Here is a 24846-nt window from a genome sequence, read left to right as displayed (position 1 = left end):
CCTATTATACCAGTTGAAAAGTAGCCAGTTGAGCCCTTCTAACTGGTATTCCCTGAGTTGGTTGCCATTTTTATATTCCCTGGACAGCTCTATCTTCTTCCATGAATTAGAAGGAGGTCGATCCTTAGGAATAAAGCATAACATAAATGACATTTTTGGCTCTCTATTCACCTGAAAAAAGAAACTGAAGTGAAACATTCTTTCAGGGGTTATGCACACAGTCCAGTATATTGCACAGACTGAAAGAGTTGAGGATGGATTGGCTCAAGACATGTAAATGGGAGGGAGTGGAAACTCTTCCTGACATAGGTGCCAACTCCTAGGTGCCCAGCTGTTTTGGGCCCCCATTTTTGGGCCCCTCCAATGTTCAGAACAATCAGGGGGTGAAGGAGGCCGAGTGCAGAGAAGAGCGCAGTGCAGTTTGGGGGCCAGCTTTTCCTCCTCCTGCCGCAGAGGGGAAGGAGCCCCTGGCCAGTGGTGGTGGCAGCAAGATAAGGAGGAGGCCAAGAACGAGAGAGGAGGATCCACTAGCCATTGAAGCCACGCTGCTGTGTTGGGCTCCTCCCCTTGCTCCTCTCAACATCCTGACAACACATCCCAATATCAAGCAAACATCATCAGCCCCCCTTCACCTTCTGAACAAGCTGGCACCTCTGCTTACCGACAACAAACCACACCTGAGATAAATGATTTATCCTTACCAACCGCCTTGAATCAGGTCTTAAAGCTTGCAGCTGTTCAAACTCTTCTATTTTTCCTTGGTCTACATCTTCTTTGAGCTCCCATGTGCTGTCCTCATATGGCAACGAGCACCATTTTACTAAGTAGTAAGTAACAGGCTGTAGTGGTGAAAATGATTAGTCAGACTTAACAAAATACGAAAGAATATATGCTGCCTCAGTTTAGTAAGATGTTTCAACACATTTCACATATTTGCTTTCTTCCTGTAGTTGACCCCTTTGGTTAATTATTCCTATATGCTTTCCACACTGTAAGCTTGAAAATACATTAGACAACAGATGGGGAACATTTTTTTTGCCAGATTTTTATCTGTCCCCATTTCCATAGGCCAATCAATTGGTGTCAGAATGTCAGCCAGATAACCCATGTCTCAAAGTTCCCTGTGTAGGGACTTTGATGCAGGGCACATGTGTGTGATTTGGGGAAATGGCCTTGTAGCCAAATTGGAGTTTGAATCAGGCCAAATTTGGCATGCAGGTCAGAGGTTCACCATGCCTATATTATAGAGGTTATTTAATTATTCCCCCCCTTTTTTTACTCTGTCCTATTGTTATGGCTCAAGGACGCTTACAATTTGAATACAGTCACAGATATATACAACACAGGTCATATATATATATGTAAGTGCACACACTACTCTAAAAATGATCATGATAGATGCTGCAAAATGTGTGCCTTAGATTATATACGATTCTTTTTGGTTATATCCATACCTCTCCAGTGTCCTTATCTTCACAAAAGGACACTTCTAACACACGATCTACTTCAATATAATCGGGATTAAAAGGTTCTTCCTCCATCTGAAATTGAGTATATTTTATAATGAATTAATTGATCTAGTTAACAGCATAGCATGGTTCAATTCCAGAACACTGTAAATTGCACTGAAGTATATTAATAGTGGGTTGAGGTTTGCTGTTAATATATCTATAGAGAACAGAAAAGTTATTGATCAGCATTATGTGCTAAAATTACCTAGTAATATATTGCATTTTCACTATTTTTAATATAAAAACCCATTTATACTGTTTAATGCCTATAATTAAAATGAGAAAGAGAACACACACGTACATGAATGTAACAAAATACTAAACAGCAAAATATGTGTAGGCTTCTGATAATCAAGTATTTAATTAGCTTTGTAGTTTTTTGTTTCCCTCCCGCATACTCACATCTGCAAAAAAATGGGCTCTTTGTGCTTGCCTCAGCTTGAAACGTTTGATTTTCTGCTGGATTCTTTTATCTTTTAAAAGCTGTTGTTCAGTAGCCCATTCACAATGGAGGTAGGAGCTAGAATGGCATAACAGTATGTTAGCACATTGCTGCAAGCAGTTTGTTCTATTTCTTCCAACACATGCCCTTAGCAATATTAGATAAATCCTTTGAAGAGAAATGATGGTCATATTTTTAATACACTATGCTCCATATGATTATTTTTCTGTGCCTGAACTTTAAAATAAAACCACAAAGTACCTGCGTACAATTGCATTCCCTCATTTTAGAACCATATTTAACAGTAAAAATAATTTAAGCTAAAAGCACGATTACAGCCCTCATTTACAAGCAGGGGTGTAACTACCTAGTTTCAATTAATATTTACTCTTTGTAGATGGGGGTCCCTGCTTTGCAAGGAACCCATGCTGCTACCATGGAAAATGAGGGGGGGGGGGGGGAGAAACGAACACTATGTACAGATCTCTTCTACCTAGCCCTTGAAACTGTCAGCCAGCCTGATAGTCTCAAACTTGTAATTTAACTTAAATAACTTAACTGCAATACTTACTAGTTTTTGTATTTAACAAAAAATTCCTCAGCTTCCACTGTCGCTCCCCCAGGAATCTGAAAGAGTACACAGTGTTCTGTTTAAGATTCATTTATATGAAAGCATTTTAAAAACTATGAACCAAAACCCATATCCCCATATGTACTCACTTCTTTCTTTATGATTCTGGAAGATAAAATTTTATCTACAATTGCTGCATCTTCTTCACTTGGATTCTCCTAATCAGGTGCAAAAAAACAAAAACAAAACAAGCTATATTCCATTTAAAAGCAGTCCTGAGTGCAGATATTAGCAGAGAAGGACTATACATAAATGTGTAAAAAAAATCAAATGACTAAAACTCAATATATTCAATCTCCCTCTACAGTTATTATTATGGAGCTATTCTTTCTTACACTTTTAGAACAGAAACTACTTTGTTCTTAGGACTAATATTTCACAAAACAAATGAACACATTTAGATTTACTAATAGCACCAATATATATTATTAGTATTATTCAGTACATAGTGTACATAAGCTCCTTGATGCAGATCCCATGTGCACTTTAGGGTAAATAGACCCTTTCATTCCACAAAGTGGGTAGCTTTGCCCATGCACTGTTCCGGGCACACAAAAATAGTACCGATTCCATTGAATTTTTTTATGGGTGTTAAGACCTATAAGCATGCATATGAGTTCGCACCCATACAAGGAATCTCTCCACAGAGGCAAACTTATCTGAGAGGGAGTATATGGTGCAATGCATAATGCACTATTCCCATATAGCTACTGTTTCAGTGAGGAATACAAGGAACATAATTTGACGGACTGCTGCCTTCATTAGTTCACATTTCTAGGAGCAATCTAAACCCTAGGCCTGCTGGTATCATCAGTTTGGAACAGGTGGGTCTCTGTCTGACTCTGGGCTACTGGTTGTATTCCCTCATCCTGGCTCAGGCAAAGTCTCAAAGTCCCCCTCCATCCTGGTTCAGTCATGTGATATGTCATGTGACCTAGCAACCTGTTAAAGTTACACTGGCAAAATGGGTAGTATAAATCAAAATATTTTAAAGGCTTGTTTTCTCTGCTAGGCTGATGGTGGCAAAGGTGGCAGTGGCCCCATCCCTGAAATACACACTATATTGCTCTGTCTATTGTAAGACAGGGCTTGATTGGTCTTCCAAGTCATAGATTGGCTGTATCGTGCAGCACAGGAGATTTTTTTTTGGGGGGAGGGGTATTTACACCTGCCCAATTATGTTGTGGGGTGGGCATATACCAAGATTCAAATCACTACTTCTTTCTTCCCTCACCTGGGGCATGTGCAAGGAAGAAAAGGTTTGGAAAACCTAAGCAAGGATCTATAATCAATCTAGACTGAAAGCAGCATGTTGAGAATTAACACGAAAGATTCTGGATTAAGAAAAACTTTTTGTGCTATGAACATGTTTGAGTGTATGCAGCCTTTGAAACTAACTACAGAACTGCAAGACGTAAACCCCACAAATAATGAGTTTCACTTACTACAAATAATTGTAAAGGCTGTTCAGCAGGTAAAGGGGCAGAATTCTTTTTTATTTTGACAGAAACTTTGGTTTCTTCCTCAGATTGTTTTCCTTCACCTTCTTCTGCATACTTCTTCCTTTTAATTTGTCGATTTGATCTTCTCTTCTACAGTGGAATTGCAAATATTGAAAGTGTTTTGACCAAGCTGTTAGAGGTTGGGGACTGAGTTAACGTTTTAAGCATATTTTCAAAATAAAAGTGTTAATTTCTGAATACCTGAGAAGTCTCATCTTTGAACGACTGCTGAGTTGTCTGCTTAGCATCAGACATTTCATCTGAAGACTCATTTTTTCTCTTTTGCTTTTTGCCCAAAGTAATAATAATCTTGCTGTTTTGAAACAAAATACAAAGTTAAGCCTGGTCATAAAATTTAAGATACTAAATGTTTTCTGTATTTAACATCAAAGATGCACTGTCAAGCTGCAACATTTAAAAATATTTCCTCCTAATCCTGATGTGGTGCTAGCCGGAGGAGGAGATTTCAATTTTTCTCTCCAGAAAAAAAGCTTACTTTAGTAGAAGAATGGACAACTGTAGAATAATATCTATACATATTGCCTGGAAGTGCTTATTATTAACATACAAAACAAAAAAAGTTATTGATATAAGTGGTGCATATTGCATCAGTCTAAAGTATTTTCATACATAATCCAGAGTAAGCACACTAAAATATATATATTCAAGTTGACAGTTTGAAATTTTGAAACATCGAGAAGTACAGAAACCATTTCATTAGTAACAACTGATAATAACTACAGAATTGCAGGGGAAATTACAGCCCTAATGCAACAGTGCTAATTATTTCTGAGTTTACATTCAAAGGGTTACAGAAAAAGGAACAATATTAATATCATTCCATCTGGTTTTAATCAGAGGGCTGCAAATACATATAATTTTCCATATTTAAAGTCTGACAAGTGCTGCTTTTCAATGCATTATCAAAATAATCACAATGTGATTACAATCAAACCCAAATTCAGATAAAGAGATGTCCTTAGATGCACACTTTACATAATGTAGATTTGATAATTACATACTATGTAGCAATGACAGAATTGCTTTACTATAGAAATTTATGTTGCTTCACAGAACTTTCCCCATCCCTTTTATATAAAAAAATTGGCCTTTATTAATTTGCTGCAGTTACTATTCATTGAAAACAGTAAACATGACCGGCCACTGGAAGATAATTCAAAGCAGTGAAAGTGGGGCGACTCAACCATTTTCAACTGTATCATATTTAAATGAAATAATTGAATAAATGAAGCTGGTTTAAAGAAATGATTCACCAATCACTATATATGCAAATAGTCGTACCTGCCCAAGTTACATCCATTGGATCTACTTTGGGGACAATTTAGATCAGATGGCACCCATTATAATTACTCAGCAATTTACTGAGCTTATGAAATTTAAAAGTTAATAACATAAAATCTTGTTTGTAGATGGAGCATGTACAAAACATCTAATTTGCTAGAAGCAATTACAGAAATAAGGAAGACTATCTGGATCCCTTTAAACGTTCAAGTTCTTAAGAAAAGCATCCTGATCTTATTTCACCAGAACAACACCACTAGTTTTCATTAGCTTTCTACATTGCAAGTCACATATGGCTGAGATGACTGATCACTTATAAACGTCAAATCATTTTTAAGAATGAATAGCAATCCAGGAAGCCCATTACAATTCTTTTTATGACAGAAGCCTAGTTTTTGTTACCAATGAGCCTATTTACTATTGATTTACTATTGTATTAACATTATTCAGTTAGGGAAACCCACAGTAAAGTTTTTGAGATAACAGTCCCTTTAACCCAAATAGCAGCCCGAAGGTTACTGAAAAGAATCTGGTCGACTAATTTAGTGCTTTCCCTCAAATTAAACAAAAAGCTATCATTGGTTAGTTGGATGTTCTGAAGGAATCATAGCAGATGTATGACAACTCTAGGCAAAAGCCATGGAAAACCTAATTGGATCTCTGATTAATGTGATCATAAAAGCCTTGAAGAAAATTGTTTGCTAATGTCACCAACTTACTACTGTAAAATTATGCAACTCATAAAACCAAAATTTAAATGTGCAACATGACACATTAAGACCACCTTGCTTCTCTACCTCCGCTTGAATTCATATCCACAGTATATAAACTCAGATTGCAGGATATTTTATAATTATTTTTAAAAGGACAATTAATAGTACAATGACTACATACAGAACATTTATGTTTGTTCCTAGCCTTTGATGAATTCACTCAAGAACTCCTATTCTGAGCCAGGCAAGGTCCATCAGGAGAAAAATATTTTGGACATCACTGCTACTGAACATCAAATCAAAACATTATAAAGAACAACTCAAAAGCCTAGCATTTGAACACCCACCCACCCACCCACTCTTTCCAAAGCATGCATATAAATAATAAACCGTAAAAATCAGTACTCACACTAAGATGCATTAATAATCATACCACAAAATCCATTAACTAACAAAGCAAACAGATAAGCAGTAAACAACCCCAACTTGAAAATATGCACCAAACAGCAGATATCCCCATCATCCTCTGTACTCCCCAACCCCCATTTAAAAAGAATTTTTTCCTTTTCTCATTACACATCTGCTGCAGCCAGACCTTGCACATGATTCATCTTGCCAACTTTATGACTCATAATTCTGAAATGTACCTGAAGACCATAAAGTCCAAACCAGTGTCTAAAGGTATGCTTCATTAAGGACAACACAGCATAGGACATTGCCTATGTTAAGCCATTAGTACTAACATTTCCCTTCACAGTTACTGTTGATTTTAACTACACTATTACACATCTTTTTCAGGGTTAATCATGAATATGTTAAGGCTGTACATCAGAAGCAGTAAATATTAGGTAGGCTGTGTAGGGGTAACAAGTAAAAGTGGAAGCTGTCAAGTTGGTGCTGACCCAACAGGGTCTCTTCAATGGTGATTCTCTGTTCGTGGAATGCCCTCATTGTTTACCTCACATTCAGGTGGATGTGGTATTTAAAAATATTCCTATTTCCCAGGCATTTGATGGCTGAAAGATACTGTTCTTGGCAATGCTGAAATCACTGGTTGAGGGAATACTTAAAATTATTTTTAGAATGCTTTAAAATTGTTATAATTATAGATGTGTTTGCTCCCCTGGGTGGGATATAAATTGAACAAAAAAATGAATGAACAAAATGTATGGTGTGGATGTGACCAAACTGTAGGTGGCAAAAATTCTCTTAAGAGACATTTGGCTTTCTCTGGTGGGCAGCAGGCATGCCTCCTTCAGGATTATGTTTGCTTGGCCAAATAGAATCATAGAACTGTAGAGTTGGAATGGACCCTAAGGGTCATCTAGTCCAATGCCCTGAAATACAAGAATCTCAACACATGGTTCCTGCTTAGCTTTGCAAATGTGTTAGCAGTGCATCCAAAAACAACAGAAAGCATGCTTCTTGTTTCAGAAAACACAAGTGTTTATGATTATGTCATACATTTGAAGCACATTTTAAAAAAATGTTTTTACACCTTTTAAAAGTGATTTTATTGAATTTTGTATTGTATTACCACATTGGTGACTGCTGCCCCAAGCTCATTTGGGGAGGAAAGGTGCAAGGGAAATTCAATAAATAAATAAATAAATAAATCAGAATACATAAAGAATCTTGTTTTTTGTGGCACCTTAGACATGTGGAATACATACTCTTCCCCACAGCAACACAAATTATAACTATAGACATGAGTATTATGGAGTGGGGATCTGCACACTATCAATATTTTCTTTTGGAAACTTAGTAAATCAGTTTTGTTCTCTACAAGGTCTTTGGCAACAAAGGTTTTATGAGTTCTGGGGACAAGGAGAGCTCCTCCTCCTCAATGGCCTACATCACTGAAGTAAGGGTAAAAAAAGGTAAAGGACCCCTGGATGGTTAAGACCAGTCAAAGGCGACTATGGGGTTGCAGCGCTCATTTCACTTTGAGGCCAAGGGAGCCAGCTTTCCGAGTCATATGGCCAGCATGACTAAACACCCTTCTAATTCCTGTATCTGTCCCAGCATGTCATTTGGGTTATCTGCCCTGAAATTACTTTCAGCTAAGTTGTTAGGACTATGAGGCTGCTCACTAATGTTTGCTATCTCAACCTCACAATGAAGCATCTGCTGCAACACCGCACAGTTTGACTAAGACTATATATTGAGTAAGGAGTGTCTTTCACTCTCCTTGTAGTCACAGTGGAGAAAAACCTCTCTCTCTCTTTCTCTCTCTCTCTGTGTGATGATAAGGATGACTTGCTTGAAGCAGACACAGTCATACTCCACACTTCAATCTCCCATTCTAGTATTATCTTTAATTTCTCTCTGTTCATACAACTACTCGTGGCGGCTGATGGAGCAAAAGGTAGGGCAAACAGCTGATAAAAGTGAATGCCACAATAGAGCACACTTGGAATAGAGACAAAAACACAACAGAGTTTAAGGGGGCTGGGAGAGAAGGAGAGAGATTGAAGTAGGGGAAGAGTCTAGGAGTGGGAAGAAACAGTGAGGATGAAGTAGGGTGAAGAGAGAGCAAGTCTAAGAATTAGAAGGGGGAAAAGAAGAAACAAAGGTGTAGGGGGAGAACTTTCTATTCAACAGAAAGTGCACTCCTCCTATCTTGTAGTAGTTCTCTGCCTCTGCTTTCCACCAACACAACACAACACAATCTGCCTGTTCCTTCTGCTACTTCAGTCCAGTCTCCAAAATGATGTGTTAGCTAAGCTTCTCTCTCAGAACAGTACTGCAGCAAAAACATGATTGGCTGAAAGCATCCTAACTAAATTCTGATTGGTCTAGGGACACCACTCTGGTGAGGGAAATGGTATGAAGTTCTTGCAGTGAATTGGGTGCAGGCATCAGTCTGGAACAAATCACTTCATACAAATTGCAGTAAATAATTGTCCTGATTGACTAGGTGTTTCAATGGAACAAGATTCTCCTATGGGAAATTTTGAAATAAGTTACCATTTCTCCCTTTTTTCTGGAGAGGTGTGTGGGCAGGCCTGCCTGTGTCATAGTAATGCAGACTCCAAGCTGGAAGACAGGCAGAGAGTGAACAATTAGGATGTGAGAGAAGTGGAGAGGAAGAGTGAGCTGAAGCTCTGGGGTTAGGAGAGAACCAGGGTCTGCTGTGGCACAATGGCTGCTCTTGGTGGGGAACTGCCCCCTTTCTCCTTATGAACCAGCCACCCCTGACAACTTCTAAATATTTACCAAATTAGCAATATTGTGCTAAGTCCTACACAGCAATTAGGTCTCACTCACACATAACATAGTGGAATGACCCTGAGTGGTATGTACTCTCCCCTTCTGGTGTAGTAATGAGGATGCTATCAGAAGCTTTTGCTTCAATTTTCAATTAACCACAGGTTGGTGTTTTGTCCAAATCCTAAAATGTGATAAGTTCATCTGCTTTGGTCTTTCCTAGACTAAGACAGTCTGACCATGCTGATCCATGCTCTGGTAAATTCTAGGTTTGATTACTGTAATGCATTATATGTAGGGCTGTCCTTGAACACAGTTCAGACACTTCAACTATAACAAAATTTGGCTACTAGGGTTCTGGTTGATTTATGCAGAGGCAAGTTAAATCATTTTTAAAGGAACTCTTATTTCTTCCATTTTCACTACAAAACCCAATTAAAGGACTGGTGCTTACCTTTAAAGCCCTAAACAACTTGGGATGCAAATATTTGAAGGAGGGCCTCCTCTGGAACCAACCTACAGATGCATTAAGATAATCAGAAGAGGCCCTTATTTGTACCCTGTGTGGAATGCCTTCCTAAAGGAGGATGCCTGGCACAGATGCTGCTTTCTATCCAATGTCAGGTGAAAACATTTCTATTTCCCCAGGCATTTTTAAATATAGTATTTTTTAGCCAACTAGATAGCTTTTATTACTTTAAATTTTGATGGATTATTGGTTACATTTTATATTGTATTTGTAAATTTTAAATTCAATGCATACCACCCTGAAATACATTTTTGGATGAAGTTGAGGCTTATAAAATAAATGTATTGAAAATAATTCTGCTTCATAGATAAAAGTTTGAAGTTGGTTTTAGTAAGCCGCTTTGTCCAAATTAAGATGAAATGCTAAAACAATGGTTAATACAAAATGGAAGGAAAAGCTTCCAATCTGCATTAGATCAACAATTTATAAGTGAATGGAGAGAACTATGTGGCAACAGCTATGTGTTGGGGAAGTTTAGTGGGTTCTGGAAATGCAATGAAGATACAGTTAAGGGACTTCAGATTAGTTAAAGGAAAGCTTTGCTGCATAAGTGGGTCATGACAAAAAATTTATGCATACTATCTTATGTCCTTTAACAAAGTCTAACCCAAATAGTTACATAGTTTCCCTGTTTACCCTGCCTCCATTTCCCTTTTATCTATTTTTAAACTATAAGCCCTTTGGGGGTGTTATCTGTCAAACCTGTTCTTTGAAAAGTACCATGTACATAGATGGCACTGTATAAATAAACTGCTTCTTAAATAAGAGGGATGTGCTTGATAAAAGCAGATACGAAGGCTAATCCAGGCAAAATAAGAAATATGACAAAATATATACAAGTAGAATGGAAGAAGACAAAGGCAGGACTATACATTGGATATTCCACAACCAATAAAAATGTCTAGGCTTTCATTCTTCCTGACATTGTATTAGTATGTACAATTTTGAAGACAACATGATGAGTTCAAGTCATGGCTAAATCAAGTCCAATGCTTTCAGGGGTACTACCTGAGTGTGATTTAGTTGGATACAACTCAATATACTTAAATACACACTAAATAGTAAGAATAAGTATTTTTCTGTTAAAAGTCAGAAATATTACTCTGCCTGAGGATAGCCTGTGTAGAACTATGCAACAAAGTATATATTAAAAAGCTTTCACTATTCTAAAATAATATTCAATGCTCAATGTTGATTTTTTTCTTTAAAAACATACATAATATTATAAACACTTCAAATTTAAATCTATTTGGTTAAAAAATTCTTTCACTATATTCTTTCTTTCAGTGTAGTTTACAAAAAACACACAGCTATGTCTGTTGAAAAGGAATGTAAATGAAAGGACTGCAGAATTCATACCAGATGGAAAGCATATCTGTCCACTTCTGCTATATGACATTTCAGTCAATGCAAAAAATACATAAGCACTCAAACGTGGAAGCTTGATCAGAGGATGAAACCCATCAATGACATTGTGGCCCCTCATTCCAAGAGTTTATGTAGCATCCTCAATTCCATTTTGAACACAAGCACTGATGAAATGGAACCCTGCAGGTCCCAGGGAGAAGACAAGCATCAACCCATCTGATTGTTTAAAAGTTTTGGATCAACAGTCATTCCAAGCTGTGCAAGTAAACCCACAAAACCCAAATACATTATACAGTACATATCTATATCTGCACACACACATAGGTGCACAACAGCAATGGGGAAAGGACTGCAAAGGACAATACATATTTGGTGTAGAAGCCAATTGTTACAAGAATACTGCTATGAGAAATGCTAAGAACTATAGCACTTGATCATAACACATGGCCAAAATGCTTACAAAATTATCTCACAGCACAATTATTATATAAGAGAAAGTTTTAAGTTAATACACTATATTAGAATACCCTAGTTCTAACAACTGAATTCAACATACTGTAGTAACAAAAGCTCTTAGCAGTAAGGGGCGCACACAGAGACATCCTGCATATTATATACAAAGCCAGCCAGCCCAAAATTGGTTTTGATTAAGGCTAGGATATTATATATGAAAACAAATGGGACCTGAAATAAATTGTTGGCAGGGTATCTTCCTGCCCAGTCTGAGCTGCAGAGACTGCAAATACCACAGAGCCTAGGATTCTGCTTCATGCAAACTTCACTTAAGAATGAATACATCAAATATTGTATTATCTCTCATATTAAGGATAAGGACTGGAACTGGACTAAAAATCAGCAGCAGATATGCCACCTACATTTAGCAGTTCCAACACTTTCTGCAGTAGCTTAAGAGTTCCTGGAGCATTTTGCTTTCATGCAATGATATACAATGACCCAGGAAAAACTAGATTCTCACAAGAAGTTTTTTCTTTATATAAAAAAAATAGAACTTATCTAACTACTTCCTCAACCCTTGTAAAAAAAAAATCCTCTCTGTGTTATCTCAACTCTTTCAAATACCCCCAGGTTGCAATATTATGCATGTTTTATTGTATATAAGCCCTGCTGAAATCAAGTTCCACATAAACGTTGGCTATGGTTGGGATGCTAAACTGTCAGACAACAGAATGTTAGCCCACTTACCCAATTTTTGCTCTCTCTTTAGTTTTGGATGAAGAGCCAGTTTTGGGTTTTTTGCTTTCTTTGTCTTTTGGTTTTGATTTAACTTTCCTGCCCTTCTTTTCCTCTCTTCCTTCTGCTGAAACACTTGGGAAGTTTTCTGGACTCATTACTCGTGGAATGTTTCGCTCCCCTCTCTCTTTTGCTTTTGCTATTGCCTCCGATATTATGCGATTAGCTTTCTCCTGCTTACTTTCAGATTCCACCTTTTTTTTCTGTTTTTTCTCAGACATAGATTTCACCTGGGTATTCTGCAACTTAGCATATGTCCCAGAACCATCTGTTTTCTTGGAGGAAGGAGGCTGCAAGAAAAAACATATATACGTTATTCATCTAAAACAAATGTGTTGTCTTATACTGTACATTTGCAGTGCAGGCTTATACATGTTTACTCAGGAGATAGTCCCAGTGCTTATTCCATAGTCTAACTGCAGTCATGCAGCACAGTCCTACACATGTATACTTAAAATAAGATTTACTGTGTTTTTTAAGGTTTACTAATAAGTATGCTGCAGACTGAAGCCCTAATCACATATAATATAGTTAGGTAATTCATGCAAATGCAATAAAAATAAAACATTTTAATTCTATCATAAAATCATACAGAAGTCAGTATAAAAATACCATCTGTTAAAGCTATAGTATTCCTGAGTGGGTATGGGAGAGCTATCCAACTTTTTATCTGCATTCTTTGTGACATTCTTTGTTACAGCCAATATTTAGAAAAATCGAGGGGATACTGTAGCTTTAAGTTATAGTAAAATTACTACATTACTGTGTATTAGACCAGGTCTTTGCATGTGCAATAAAAGGGGGCTTGGGAAACAGACATCTAAATGTTAAACTCAAAGAAGTATTCTAAGTTTTTTCTCTCATTTTAATAGAGCTGGCAGCTGTACTATAGAAAAGTAAAAGGTAAAAATGGTGTAGTTTGAAGTTATAAATCTTTAAAAATTGTAACTTCTAAATTCTAAAAACTTTTGTCTAGTGTGAAAATTCTCTATCCATAAGATTTTCATAGGCTGAATTATTCACAACATTGTAAAAAAAAAAGGGGGGGTGTCCACTAAATTAGCATCTGTGCCTGGGGAGGGTCCAATTTACAGTCTTCATGCACTGATGAGGGTGGGCCATAATACAACTCCTGTTCCAACTGCATTTATTCACATTCTCCATTTTACTGTTTACCTTCTTTTTTACTTCCATATTTTCTGCGCTATCTCACTTCAGCTGAAAATTAATCTACATTCACAGCCTACTCACCCTTCACCAGTGTGAATAAAAATATAAACATAATTTAAAAGAATTTTCATCATACAGTTACCAATTTTTGTGACCATTTAAGTTGTATTTTAAATGTCATAAAACATTTTATTTATGGCACACTGATTAAAAAAATATTCAGGATAAGCCAAATAGTTCTATACAACTCCCATGTAAAGAGAATGTTTATACATAAAAAATACTGTTTTACAAATCTTGAATGTCTAGCCAGATACAGAAACAACATACTAATGAAGCAAAAGCAAATTTATAAAAACTTACATAACATAAAAGTTAACGTCATAACAAAATCTGTACATAATACAATGTTCAACATTCAGATGCAATATATTTAAGCTGAATTAGCTTTCACAGGTAAACTAGGCATATAATGCTAAAACAATTTCAGTCAATTAGTTACAAAAAATACCCTTTGTTTAGAAATTCATGTAGAACTGATCACAGGAAACAGTTAAACAGCTCCTTTGTTTGGTTGTTGTTTCTAAATGTACGCACACTGAAATTCCTGTTTCTAGCACAAATAATTATAGCAGCCTCTCGAAGATCTGACGGAGGACAGCTTTTAAAAAACAACAACGTAAGGAATGGAAAGAATTTCCTATCCAAACAGACAAAAAAAGCAGATAACAATTCTGCTATGTTCTCACCCATAAATGTGCCTCTGACTACAGCATAGGGGAAAGCCAGGAATTTCCAAACACATTTTCAGGCCAGATCCAGTTCGCTTTACTGGATACATTTTTCTATACGTGCCTCATCAAAGCTTAACAGCAGTGCTGCAGCACGAAGAAGAAAGCAGGGTTTATGATAGCTAAGTAAAATGCCACCTCAAGGCCTGCAGACTACAACAAATCACCAAGACTCGAGAAAACAGCAACAAGCTCAAGATGGCGATGCAGCACGACTCCCGCAGCAGCAGCCAGTAATAAGGAAGGTTATTCAATCCCATTAGCCTTTTAGCCCAAAGAACCCCTCCTCCTCCCACTCATTCAAGCTTTCACTTACCCTTCCTCTTGGCCTCTTCACTGAAGACATTTTTGGCATTAGACAAAGGCTTGCCCTCTGATTTTTCACCACCCGAGGTAGTGCTCAAGAGAAAAGCATTGAAAGAAGATTGCTAAATGGCCCATTTAGTAAGCCGAAAGCCAGGATAGACACAACCTTCCACAAATACACATTGTGAATTATCAACATATTCCTTCCTTGACAAGCAAGAGTCCTCTGTTTATCTACCGTATGAGAAACCGTCAACCTCCATGGAACGGCAGAATTTCAACAATAGCTGTAAGCAGATAGCCAGATTCCAACAAAACACAGAAAGAAATGAATGCACAAAGCATCAAAATGCATCAGCATGAATATTAGAGATGTCGTTAAAAATACTGACTCCTTCTGCGGAAGTAGGCCAGCAGATGGTGCTACCAGTTATTATTCCATTAGACTCTGTAATTTAACCCTCAATAGACTGTTCTTCCCTACATGTGGTACAGTAGTTAACTCTTACTCTTCCAGCTGCTACAGTAGTTGAAAATAATACCTATGTATTCCACACCACACTCAAGTAACACACCGAAATCTGACATCCATTTCAAAGTATCCCTCCTTCAGCTTTATAATACTAGGTCCACAGAGCAAAAATATTTGAAGACCAGAAGCACAAGGACCATATAAGAGATTTACTGTTACAAAATGACATGCACCATTTTTTTCCACGTGAACACTTGATATTTTAGCAGGACAGTACAGAGGTGTTTGTGCGAAAGCTATTTTGAGCCATGCCTGCTTTACAGTCCTTTAATCTCCTTCCCTTTCTGTAATGTATCTATTTGGACAGAACAGGTAGGTAAGACCTTACTGATCAAAATCCATACTATTCACATATTTTTGAAGTCCACACCACAAAAAGTAATATTGTTAATAATAATAATAATAATAATAATAATAATAATAATAATAATAATAATTCTGTAATACAGTTGCAGGAGGAGGAGGTCAGCCTTAAATATTATAAAGAGAAGAAATGGTCAAAACCCATGAAATGGGTAACAGACTGAAAATAAAAGTTTAAGAAGTATTAATCTTTATAAAAGTCAAAGTTATTAATACACAGCTTTATTCAATCTGATGAAAACTGTATCTGTTTTGAAAATGTGACCATATCATTCACAGAAGGAATATACTTCACACCTGACTTGTAGAAAATGATTAGATACCAAGGCCACACAGAATTTGTGGTCCCCGAGTGGGAAGTGAGCTAGGTTTGCCTATCCCTGGAGACCTATAGATCTAATTGTTTTCCAAAATTCTGAGAGATTTAATAAACTTCTGTGCAGTTGGCCTTACTCGCCTCTGCAATGAAGACTGACCTTGGGCATAAATACAGCAGCACCATGAAATTTCTCTATGTCATAGCAGGGCTGCATGCCTTGATTTATTGGGCGACAAAAAGAGCTAAGAGAGCAGGGAAGACGACTTAAGTGTGCATGGCAGAAGATTGTCCCAGAATGGTGAAGAAATGTGTCCAGTGAAATTAGTTCACTGATAAATGGATTGGAAAATACCTAACCCTACTCATGGGTCAAGCACCTAAAGATCACAACCAGATGTCAAGGTGCTACACACAATAATGAGTCTCAAAAATAGTTTTAATGTACTAATAATCATTTGATTTTGGATCCTACAATTCAGTCTTTGAGCTGGTGTCTCAAGCAGGTACTTGCTGAAAAGAATGTATGGGTGAGGATGTTTTTTCTTATATATATATATTTTCTACACATTTTTGTGCCTTTTCTTTCTTTTCTTTTTTCTTTGCATCACTTTATTACTTTATAATTGAAACCTTTCCAATAAAATGTTAATACCAATGTTTTTGAAAATGACATCACTGTAGTTTCTAGCTTGGCCATGGGACAGAGATTGCTTTAGTAGTCTTGGTTGATGATCTTCATTTGAAGGTCAAAAGGAAATTTTCCTGCAGATTCTTTTAGATCTATCAGTACAGGTTAAAACACCAATGGAATTAAGCAGGTATTAAGGGTACTTTCTTATGGCTCCAACTTTCTCTACTGTTTCATATCTATATTAAATGATGAGAATTAGATGCTGTTATATTTTTTATCAATGTTCTATTGTATTTTTTCTGTGTTGTATGATTGCAAATTATGTTTAATATGCTATTTTAGGACTACAAATTGCTTCAGAAAGATCATGCTTTAATTGGAAAGTAGACTATATAAAATGTTCATGTTCCAAAACAGTACTGTTCAATGAACGTGTGATTTATCTGCTACTCAAATTTGATTTACTTATTTTGACATTTATATCCTGCTTTTCTGTGACAAAAGCAAACTCGATGCTGTTCACAAAAAAGGAACCAAGCTTTAAAAATTATTTTATTGGTCTTCTATTATTTGGTCTGCTACTCTCTTTAAATAAGTTTTTTCATGGTTTATCCCCCCCCCCCGCTTGTTCTGTTTTCATTCTTGACACTAGACATCTTTAGCACTTCTTCAGAACTACAAAGGTAAGATGCAGTAAATAAACAGAAGTATAGTGTCCAGATCAAGGGAAGTAATAGTACCACTCTATTCTGCCTTGGTCAGACCACACCTGGAATACTGTGTCCAGTTCTGGGAGCCACAATTTAAGAAGGAAGTTGACAAGCTGGAACATATGCATAGGAAGGCAACTAGGATGATCAAGGGTCTAGAAGTCAAGCCTTATGAGGAATTGTTGAAGGAGCTAGGTATCTTTAGCCTGGAGAAGAGGAGACCGAGAGGAGATATGATAGCTATCCTCAAACATCTAAAGGGCTGTCACATGGAAGATGGAGCAAGCTTGTTTTCTCCTGCTCTGGAAGGTAGGACTCAAACCAATGGTTTCAAGTTACAAGAAAGGAGATTCCAACTTAAACATACAGAAAAACTTTCTGACAGTAAGAGCTTTTTGATAGTGGAACCGTCTCCCTCAGGAGGCTGTGGACTCTCCTTCTTTGGAGGTTTTTAAGCAGAGGTTGGATGGCCATCTGTCATCTATGCTTTAGCTGATATTCCTGCATTGCAGGGGTTAGACTAGATGACCCTGGGGTCCCTTCCAATTCTAAGATTCTATGATATAATTTGAACACCAGATAGGGGAACCCATATAGGAGAGGGCTGCTGCCTCATATCCTGCCTGTGTATTTCCTGCATGCACCAGGATGGACACAGTTCTTATATTATTATCAAGACTTGCCTTCAGAGGTCCTCAGTGGGAGCTCTTTCTTTCATAATGGGCTAAGTGACTTCCAGCAACTCAGCCTCACTCCCTTGCCTCAGAGGTGCTCAGTAAGAGCTGTTGCATGTGAACTGCTAACTTCCAGCACAGTTGGCTTCAACATTCACTGAGTAAGATCCGTCTGCTCAGACTCACTAACCTCAGAGGTCCTAAGTGGATACCCTCAGACACCAGAGAAGACCAAGAATGAGGACAAAAAACCTGGCATAATTTAATATCTGTGCAAATCTTTTTGAATGTAATTGTATTGTGCAAATATTTTTAAGCAGCTTTTAGGACTACATGGTAGAATAAAAGTATCAAACAAATAAATATTATGAGGCCACAAGTAGGGTAAATATGAAATATTCTGATTTCCAGCATTATTACCACATCTACAAGTGGTGACCTCAGTTCTGGAAAAAAGTTTTGGAATGAGGAGGAAAAACAAAAAAACAAATCTGGAACAATGTGGTCCTACAGTCTAGGAACCCTTTCTCTCTCTCTAGCATTCTCCCTGGGGAATCAGATACCCATGGATCTAAAGCACACCCTTGACTTACAAGTGGATGCTGTATTCAAGAACAAATTTTACCATATTTATTTATTATATATATTTATTAAATTTATATTCTGCCCTTCCTCCCACAGGCAAACCTAATAAGAAGGCTATACAGTGGTACATCTGGTTATGAACTTAATTCGTTCCGGAGGTCCGTTCCTAAGCTGAAACTGTTCTTATCCTGAGGCGCACTTTCGCTAATGGGACCTCCTGCTGTGTGCATGCCTCTGGCGCGCGATTTCCATTCACATCCTTGGGCAAAGTTCGCAACCAGAAGCAGCTACTTCCGGGGTTAGCGGAGCTTGTAACCTGAAGCGTTCGTAACCAGAGGTACCACTGGACACTTATCTGAAGAATAGATTTCATTCACTGCCAATGCTTTTGTTACTACTAAGTTAATGTAAAAGTGTGCAAAAACATAGCTGCCCATCTTTTAACTGGAATCGTATGCCAGGTAGGCAAACTTACAGCTAATGGCACTGACTTCCAACTACCTTCCTGGTACAATAAAAACTTGGGCTTAAACCTGGTATATCTTCACTACATCTTCTCACAAATGAGCCTATCTACCTATAAGATCGTGGAAGAGAGCCTGATCCAATCTCCTACTAGCTGGGAACTTTAATGGGTTGATTCCAATTCCTTGTAACACATGAAAGTGAACTCATTTTGCATATGCAAGTATATGCAAGCAAATATCTTGATTATCCCACCTATACTCAAAATATGGATTTTATATTATTTCACAGCTTTCTCGATAAATTTGCATTATAATTAAACACATGCAGTGCAATCACAAGCCTCTTTATTCAGAAGCAAATCCTACTTAATTTAATGAGACTTACTCCTTTATGAGTGTATTTTGGATTGTGGTCATAATATAAAGCTTTGTTTTTCCACTTATTGGCTCTGTTAAATTTATTTTGGAAGAAACATTAAGTCATATATGTATGTTATATACTAGATACAAGTAGTTCTTTAATTTTCCCTTTGCAGACCAATTGAACGTTGCTGGGGTCTTGGACCACTTATTTTATGTTTGAAAATCAGAGCACAAATGATAAAATGTGATATTTTATAAACCGCAATCTGGCCTCTCTAATGTGATGGACGTGCCTGTTTTTGTAACCACAAATTTCTTAAAAATTGAATGTTAAATTTACTTTACCCTCAAGTCAAATTTGGCATTCAACCTGCTTCTGCATTTGGACTTGAGAGCAGCAAGAGGTGAAAATCTCAGTTCACATCAGCACCATATTATGAAAATTACAGGCTCTAAACCAGGGCCTTGTTAGCATGCTTGTTAATCTGGGCTTGGTCAAAAGAGCCTTGATATTGCCAGAAGAGGGGAAAAAATCAATTTTAGGGTCAAGTGCAGAAATTGAGTTTGTTCCACCTTTCAACAAACCACGGTTTGAAAACTTCTGTTATATTCCTTCACATAACATAAGCTATGCATTTTGGAACACTTCTCAGGAATATTCACTTCTCAGGAATATTAACAGGAAGAAAGGACAAGAATCAGTTCTACTTTCCTAAGTAAGAGACATGTGATTGTGAGTTGGTTGAATAAACTGGATTTTTTGTTGTTGAAACGAGCTACAGTGAACCTTGAGCTTGTGTATTCCCCTCTCTCTTCTATTGCTCCAACATATCCATGAGGATATTAGAAGCTTTTACATTTATTTCCCCCCCCCCATTATTTTCAGCTTGTCATTGATGAACTGTGATTAATCTTAACTTTGGTTTGTTTCTAACAAATCAACTTCAAACCATGGGTTATAAAGGTGATTTAGATGAAAGGGGACCAAAACACAGGTGAGCCTAAGACTCATTGTGGCTTGTTCCCATTACAGTAAACCATGATTTATCATGATCCCCAAAATGAGTGCTATAGGTACTGAAATTTATTTTACAGCTGTTTCTAAGTATTATTTTTTACTGGATTATTTTAAATCTTAAACTTTGCAAAATATCTGAGTACAGTGTTTAATATCTTCCAGTTCCAGAGAAATTAAACATACAGTTTAGTTTGGCTTTGATCCTACCCACATCCTCCTTATATACTGGAGTGATCCACAAATTCCAGCCTACCCTCCCCTTCCTGGAATCCACTTCCTGTTTGTACTCTGCATGGAGGAGGCCAATAGGACGAAAGCTACTGTTAAAAACTCTGTTTTCTGTTACTTAGTTTCCTGGCAGAGTGCTAGGCAGCCTGTGCAGTGCAGTACACCAAGTAATAGCTAGGATTGTATTTCACTGCTGGCAGTCATTCCATGCAAATCCAGGACACGGAGGACTCATACTAACAAAGAATTGACAAGAAAGACAACAAACAACCACCAAGGTCTACCTTGTGACTTTAGAAACATTATATTACTAAAAATGGATAAAACATTTTTGTAATATACTTACAATGTAAAAGCTGACCTGACAACTTAGAAATTTGTCCATACCCCATGTACCAAAAGAATTTGTAAAGAACATTAATAGGAAGAATTTGTATCTGCTTGCTTTTAAGTATATTACATTATTATATGCAGGATTTAATTTGTGCAGGCCGAAATTTAAAGCAACAAATAAAAAAATGGGCAACAGTACATGGTGTCATGGAGTAATTTTATTATTTTGAATAATAAAAGAGGACAAATTAAATGTCACTGATTTCTTAACATATTTAGCAAATGTTATCTCCCTCTCTGCACTGATATTAATGAGAAAAATTAGGTGTTGACATTTTAGGTGCAGCTTAGGAAAAACTGTAGGCTTTTTTGAAACTTGCACCTGCATTTATAACTTTCAAAATATTGTTAGCAATTTCTGACTTTTAACTGACACCTATTAACCATCGTAGCACCCATCAACCTTCTTCATAAGGTCTCATTTACATATCCATGTCATTTTGTAGCATCCATAGATGCATCCACATAACTGGAAATTTATCTTCCTTAATTTTTCATCAGAGCTTAATAACATAAGCCAACGTCTAAAAGCACCAAGTCAGTAATATTTCAGGCAATGTCAGTGTTACCACATTTTCATTTCTCTCATACTAAAATTTGCTTCACTAGCAGCCTTCACCAGCTTTAGCTTTGCATTTGAGCACTAGCTTGGTAGTCATAGCTGAAAAGAAATAGCATACAGGTGAGTGCACAGAATACCATGCAAGTGAATGAAATGCTTCATCTCTCTTCTGCACCAAGCACAGAAACCAAAAGGGCTACTAGAGAAGGGAAGTTCCTTCCTCTGAACCCAGCAGGGCTCTCCACTACTCACTCTGTCCTCTAGCAAGCAGAGTACCTTGTTGTTGTTTTTTTGCAGGCTAATAGTTTATTTTCAAGGCTGATGGGGTTACTGGCAAAACACTGATTTCACCTCTCCTAATGGTGTACTTCCTAACAGACATTCTAGGAACAGCAAGCTCTGCAACTCAAAACTTCTAAAATAACCACTTACCTGGTCAGCACTGACAATTAAGAATTACATGCAGGGAAGCTTTTGGAAGAGTTGCTTTTTCTTGTCTTTCGGGTAAAACATAAACAAATGTAGATACAGTGGTACCTCTGGTTACGTACTTAATTCGTTCCGGAGGTCCGTTCTTAACCTGAAACTGTTCTTAACCTGAAGCACCGCTTTAGCTAACGGGGCCTCCAGCTGCTGCCGCCGTGCTGCTGCCGCACGATTTCTGTTCTCATCCTGAAGCAAAGTTCTTAACCCGAGGTACTATTTCTGGGTTAGCGGAGTCTGTAACCTGAAGCGTCTGTAACCTGAAGTACCACTGTATATGTGTGCAGGTGGGAAAGTAAAACTATTTAGGATGTAAGCAACTAAATCATGGGTTTAACTCAGGTGCACTAACTTTTTTGGGCCTGAGGGATGCAGTGAGGATTGGCCACACCTAAACTGCCACATGCCACACACACAACAATCCACATGCTCAGTAGAGAAGGGGGATGGCTGAGCAGTCTGCAAACATGCAAGCAAGCAGTCAGAACGGGGGTGGGGGATTGTTTCAGTAGACACATACTCATTCAGCATTTTTCTTTCTCAGGGCAGCACTGGTAGTGGAGGATATCCTACACCAGGATTGCCCTGACGACGATAAAATACACTATCGTTCAGCTCAGCTGGTTTTATTCAGCCCTTATCACAAATCTCAATGTTACTTTGAGATGCTTGCCTCATTTGGCTCCCATTGAGGTATTCTGAAAAGATGATACCTCATAATTGTCCCTAAGAGCAGATGCTTCAGCTGCACTCTAGATATTATCTTTTTAATAATACAGGTAACTTGCAACTTACACACATTTACTCATGTGGATTCAGCTATACATGCTTGGCTATAAAAAATAAAAACATTTTAAAAGGGGGTGGGCATCCAGGAAAAAAGACTTTGCCAATCCCACCTGCCATTGAACACAATCTGTTTTGACTATATGAAATTTGGTTTACGCGCTATCCCCAGAACATAATCAGCAAAACGCAGTTCACCTGACATTAGCAGAAAGTTTACCAGTATGTGGAAGTGCAAAATATCAGCAAGGTCAAAAAGCTTAGGGATGCAGTTCTGGGACAAAAACAGCCAGGGAATGGAATGGACACAGCAGGAGCCATCTGGTAAGTGCAAAGAGAGTTAAACATGACCTCACAAAGCTGGTGTGCATGTTTCTGGGGTTCACATAAAACTTTTGAAGGTCAAGAACTTGAGGCCAGGTTACCTAAGGGATGGCCTCGTCCCATATATCCCTGCCCAGCCAATGCACTCCTCAGAAGGGGCATGGTTGAGAATTCTGCATGCCCCAGATGTTCACCCCAAACTGGGCTTTTGGGTTACAACTCTAGCCCTCTAGAATCAATTACCAGCTGAAATTAGGCAGGCGTCTTAAGTCTCGATGCTTAGCTGGCTACTAAAAATGGTCAGTGGCTTCAGGGTGTGAAGTGGTTTACAAATTTGTAAATGAAAATAAATGGCCTGTGAGTTAGCTTAAATTGAAGATTAGGATGGCCAGCATAATAATTAGTGTTTGACATATCACTTCAGTTCATACAAATGATTATCTTGTCACCCATTGTGCAGAATTTTGAATGCTCGGTGATCTCATATTTAGGGCTCATGAGCAATATCATTTATGTTCCCTAGACATTCTACCATATTAATCATTGTGACCTTAAAGACTTAATGATTTGACAGCATCAAGTACCTCTGCCACCTAACTGTTATGTAGTTAACTACTGCTAAGCAACACCTGCCTTCAAAGAAAAGAAAGATGCATTCTGCTAGATTCATGCTATGCTTAGCACATGAGAAAAAAAGTATTTTACAGCCCAAAAGGAAATAGACAAATGAAATATAAAGAATATATTACACTAGTATTTGGTCATGCCCAAATGTCAAAAAGCATACTCTCTTGGAAAATTTATGCTCAAATAGCAGTCACTATTAATAACAGATTTGAAATCAAAGGGATGTTTTATGCTCACTACTATAAATTACACCATAATTTGCTCCAAAATGTTTTCAAAGTAAATACTAGGTTCTCATAATAAAATATTAAAATCCACAGCCACCTACATAAATAGAAAAAACGGAATCCAGTATTTCCATCAATATTATAAATTGCTAATATTTGTTACATTTTTGATTTTATATATGTGTGTGTGTATGTGTGTGTATATATATATATATATTCAATTCTGCTTATTAATTTAACCAATAATAGTTATATATACAACTCTTCATGGCAACAATGTTCAAAGCTAGAGTCATACCTCTATGTGTTATTAAAAAGACCATAAAGGTGTTTTATAGCTTCAATTAATTTGAGATGGGGAAGAAAAAACAAAGCAAGCAGCATTATAAAGCTTATTTCTCAACACTTTTTTGTAATTTTTTTTCTTCCAGTTTATACCACAAAACTCAACAGTTGGCAGTAATGAAAGCAAAAATTACAGTCTGCCAAGTCGTACAGAAACAAACTGAAATGTGTATTCAATTTTGGAAGATATGGCAGAATGCTGTATTTTCTGAGATGGAAGACACTGTAAAGTGAAGTGTGCAAAAGGCATTTAGAGCTAAGATTTAAATGCTATTTAGTATTCCATCTCAAACAGCCAAAAAGTTATAAAAACCTCTCCAACCCGCCCCCCTTTTTAAACAGGATCCGATACTTCAGGATAGTTCTTCTTACTAATGGATTATGGTTCTGCCTCCTTATATTGGTTGAACTACTTTTGACTAATAGCAAGGTAAAAATGAACTAGGTGTAGCAAAATATAACCCTCCCAGAAAAGCATTACCT

General features: G+C 37.3%; 1 protein-coding gene across 12 annotated transcripts in view; it reads right to left on the bottom strand.

Annotated features, from left to right (window-relative positions):
* CHD9 (chromodomain helicase DNA binding protein 9) overlaps positions 1-24846 on the bottom strand; it is a 74030-nt gene that overhangs the window by 31566 nt on the left and 17618 nt on the right. For 9 of the 12 annotated variants that reach the window (XM_079988684.1, XM_079988681.1, XM_079988677.1 and 6 more), the window contains 9 exons: positions 12412-12749; positions 4288-4399; positions 4030-4176; positions 2674-2742; positions 2525-2580; positions 1914-2031; positions 1455-1541; positions 702-839; positions 2-123 (listed from right to left, as the gene is read on the bottom strand). In XM_079988684.1, coding sequence (XP_079844810.1) covers positions 2-123; positions 702-839; positions 1455-1541; positions 1914-2031; positions 2525-2580; positions 2674-2742; positions 4030-4176; positions 4288-4399; positions 12412-12749 — 1187 coding nt within the window. Of the gene's footprint in view, position 1; positions 124-701; positions 840-1454; positions 1542-1913; positions 2032-2524; positions 2581-2673; positions 2743-4029; positions 4177-4287; positions 4400-12411; positions 12750-14378; positions 14625-14736; positions 15115-24846 lie in introns of those variants that run through there. The other 3 variants (XM_079988688.1, XM_079988678.1, XM_079988680.1) reach the window with 2 other exon arrangements.

This window comes from Podarcis cretensis (genome assembly GCF_951804945.1).
Source record: "Podarcis cretensis genome assembly, chromosome: 8".
In the NCBI taxonomy this organism is placed as follows: Eukaryota; Metazoa; Chordata; class Lepidosauria; order Squamata; family Lacertidae; genus Podarcis; species Podarcis cretensis.
Note: the sequence above shows the minus strand (reverse complement) of the source record. Positions and strands in the feature narration are given on the sequence as shown.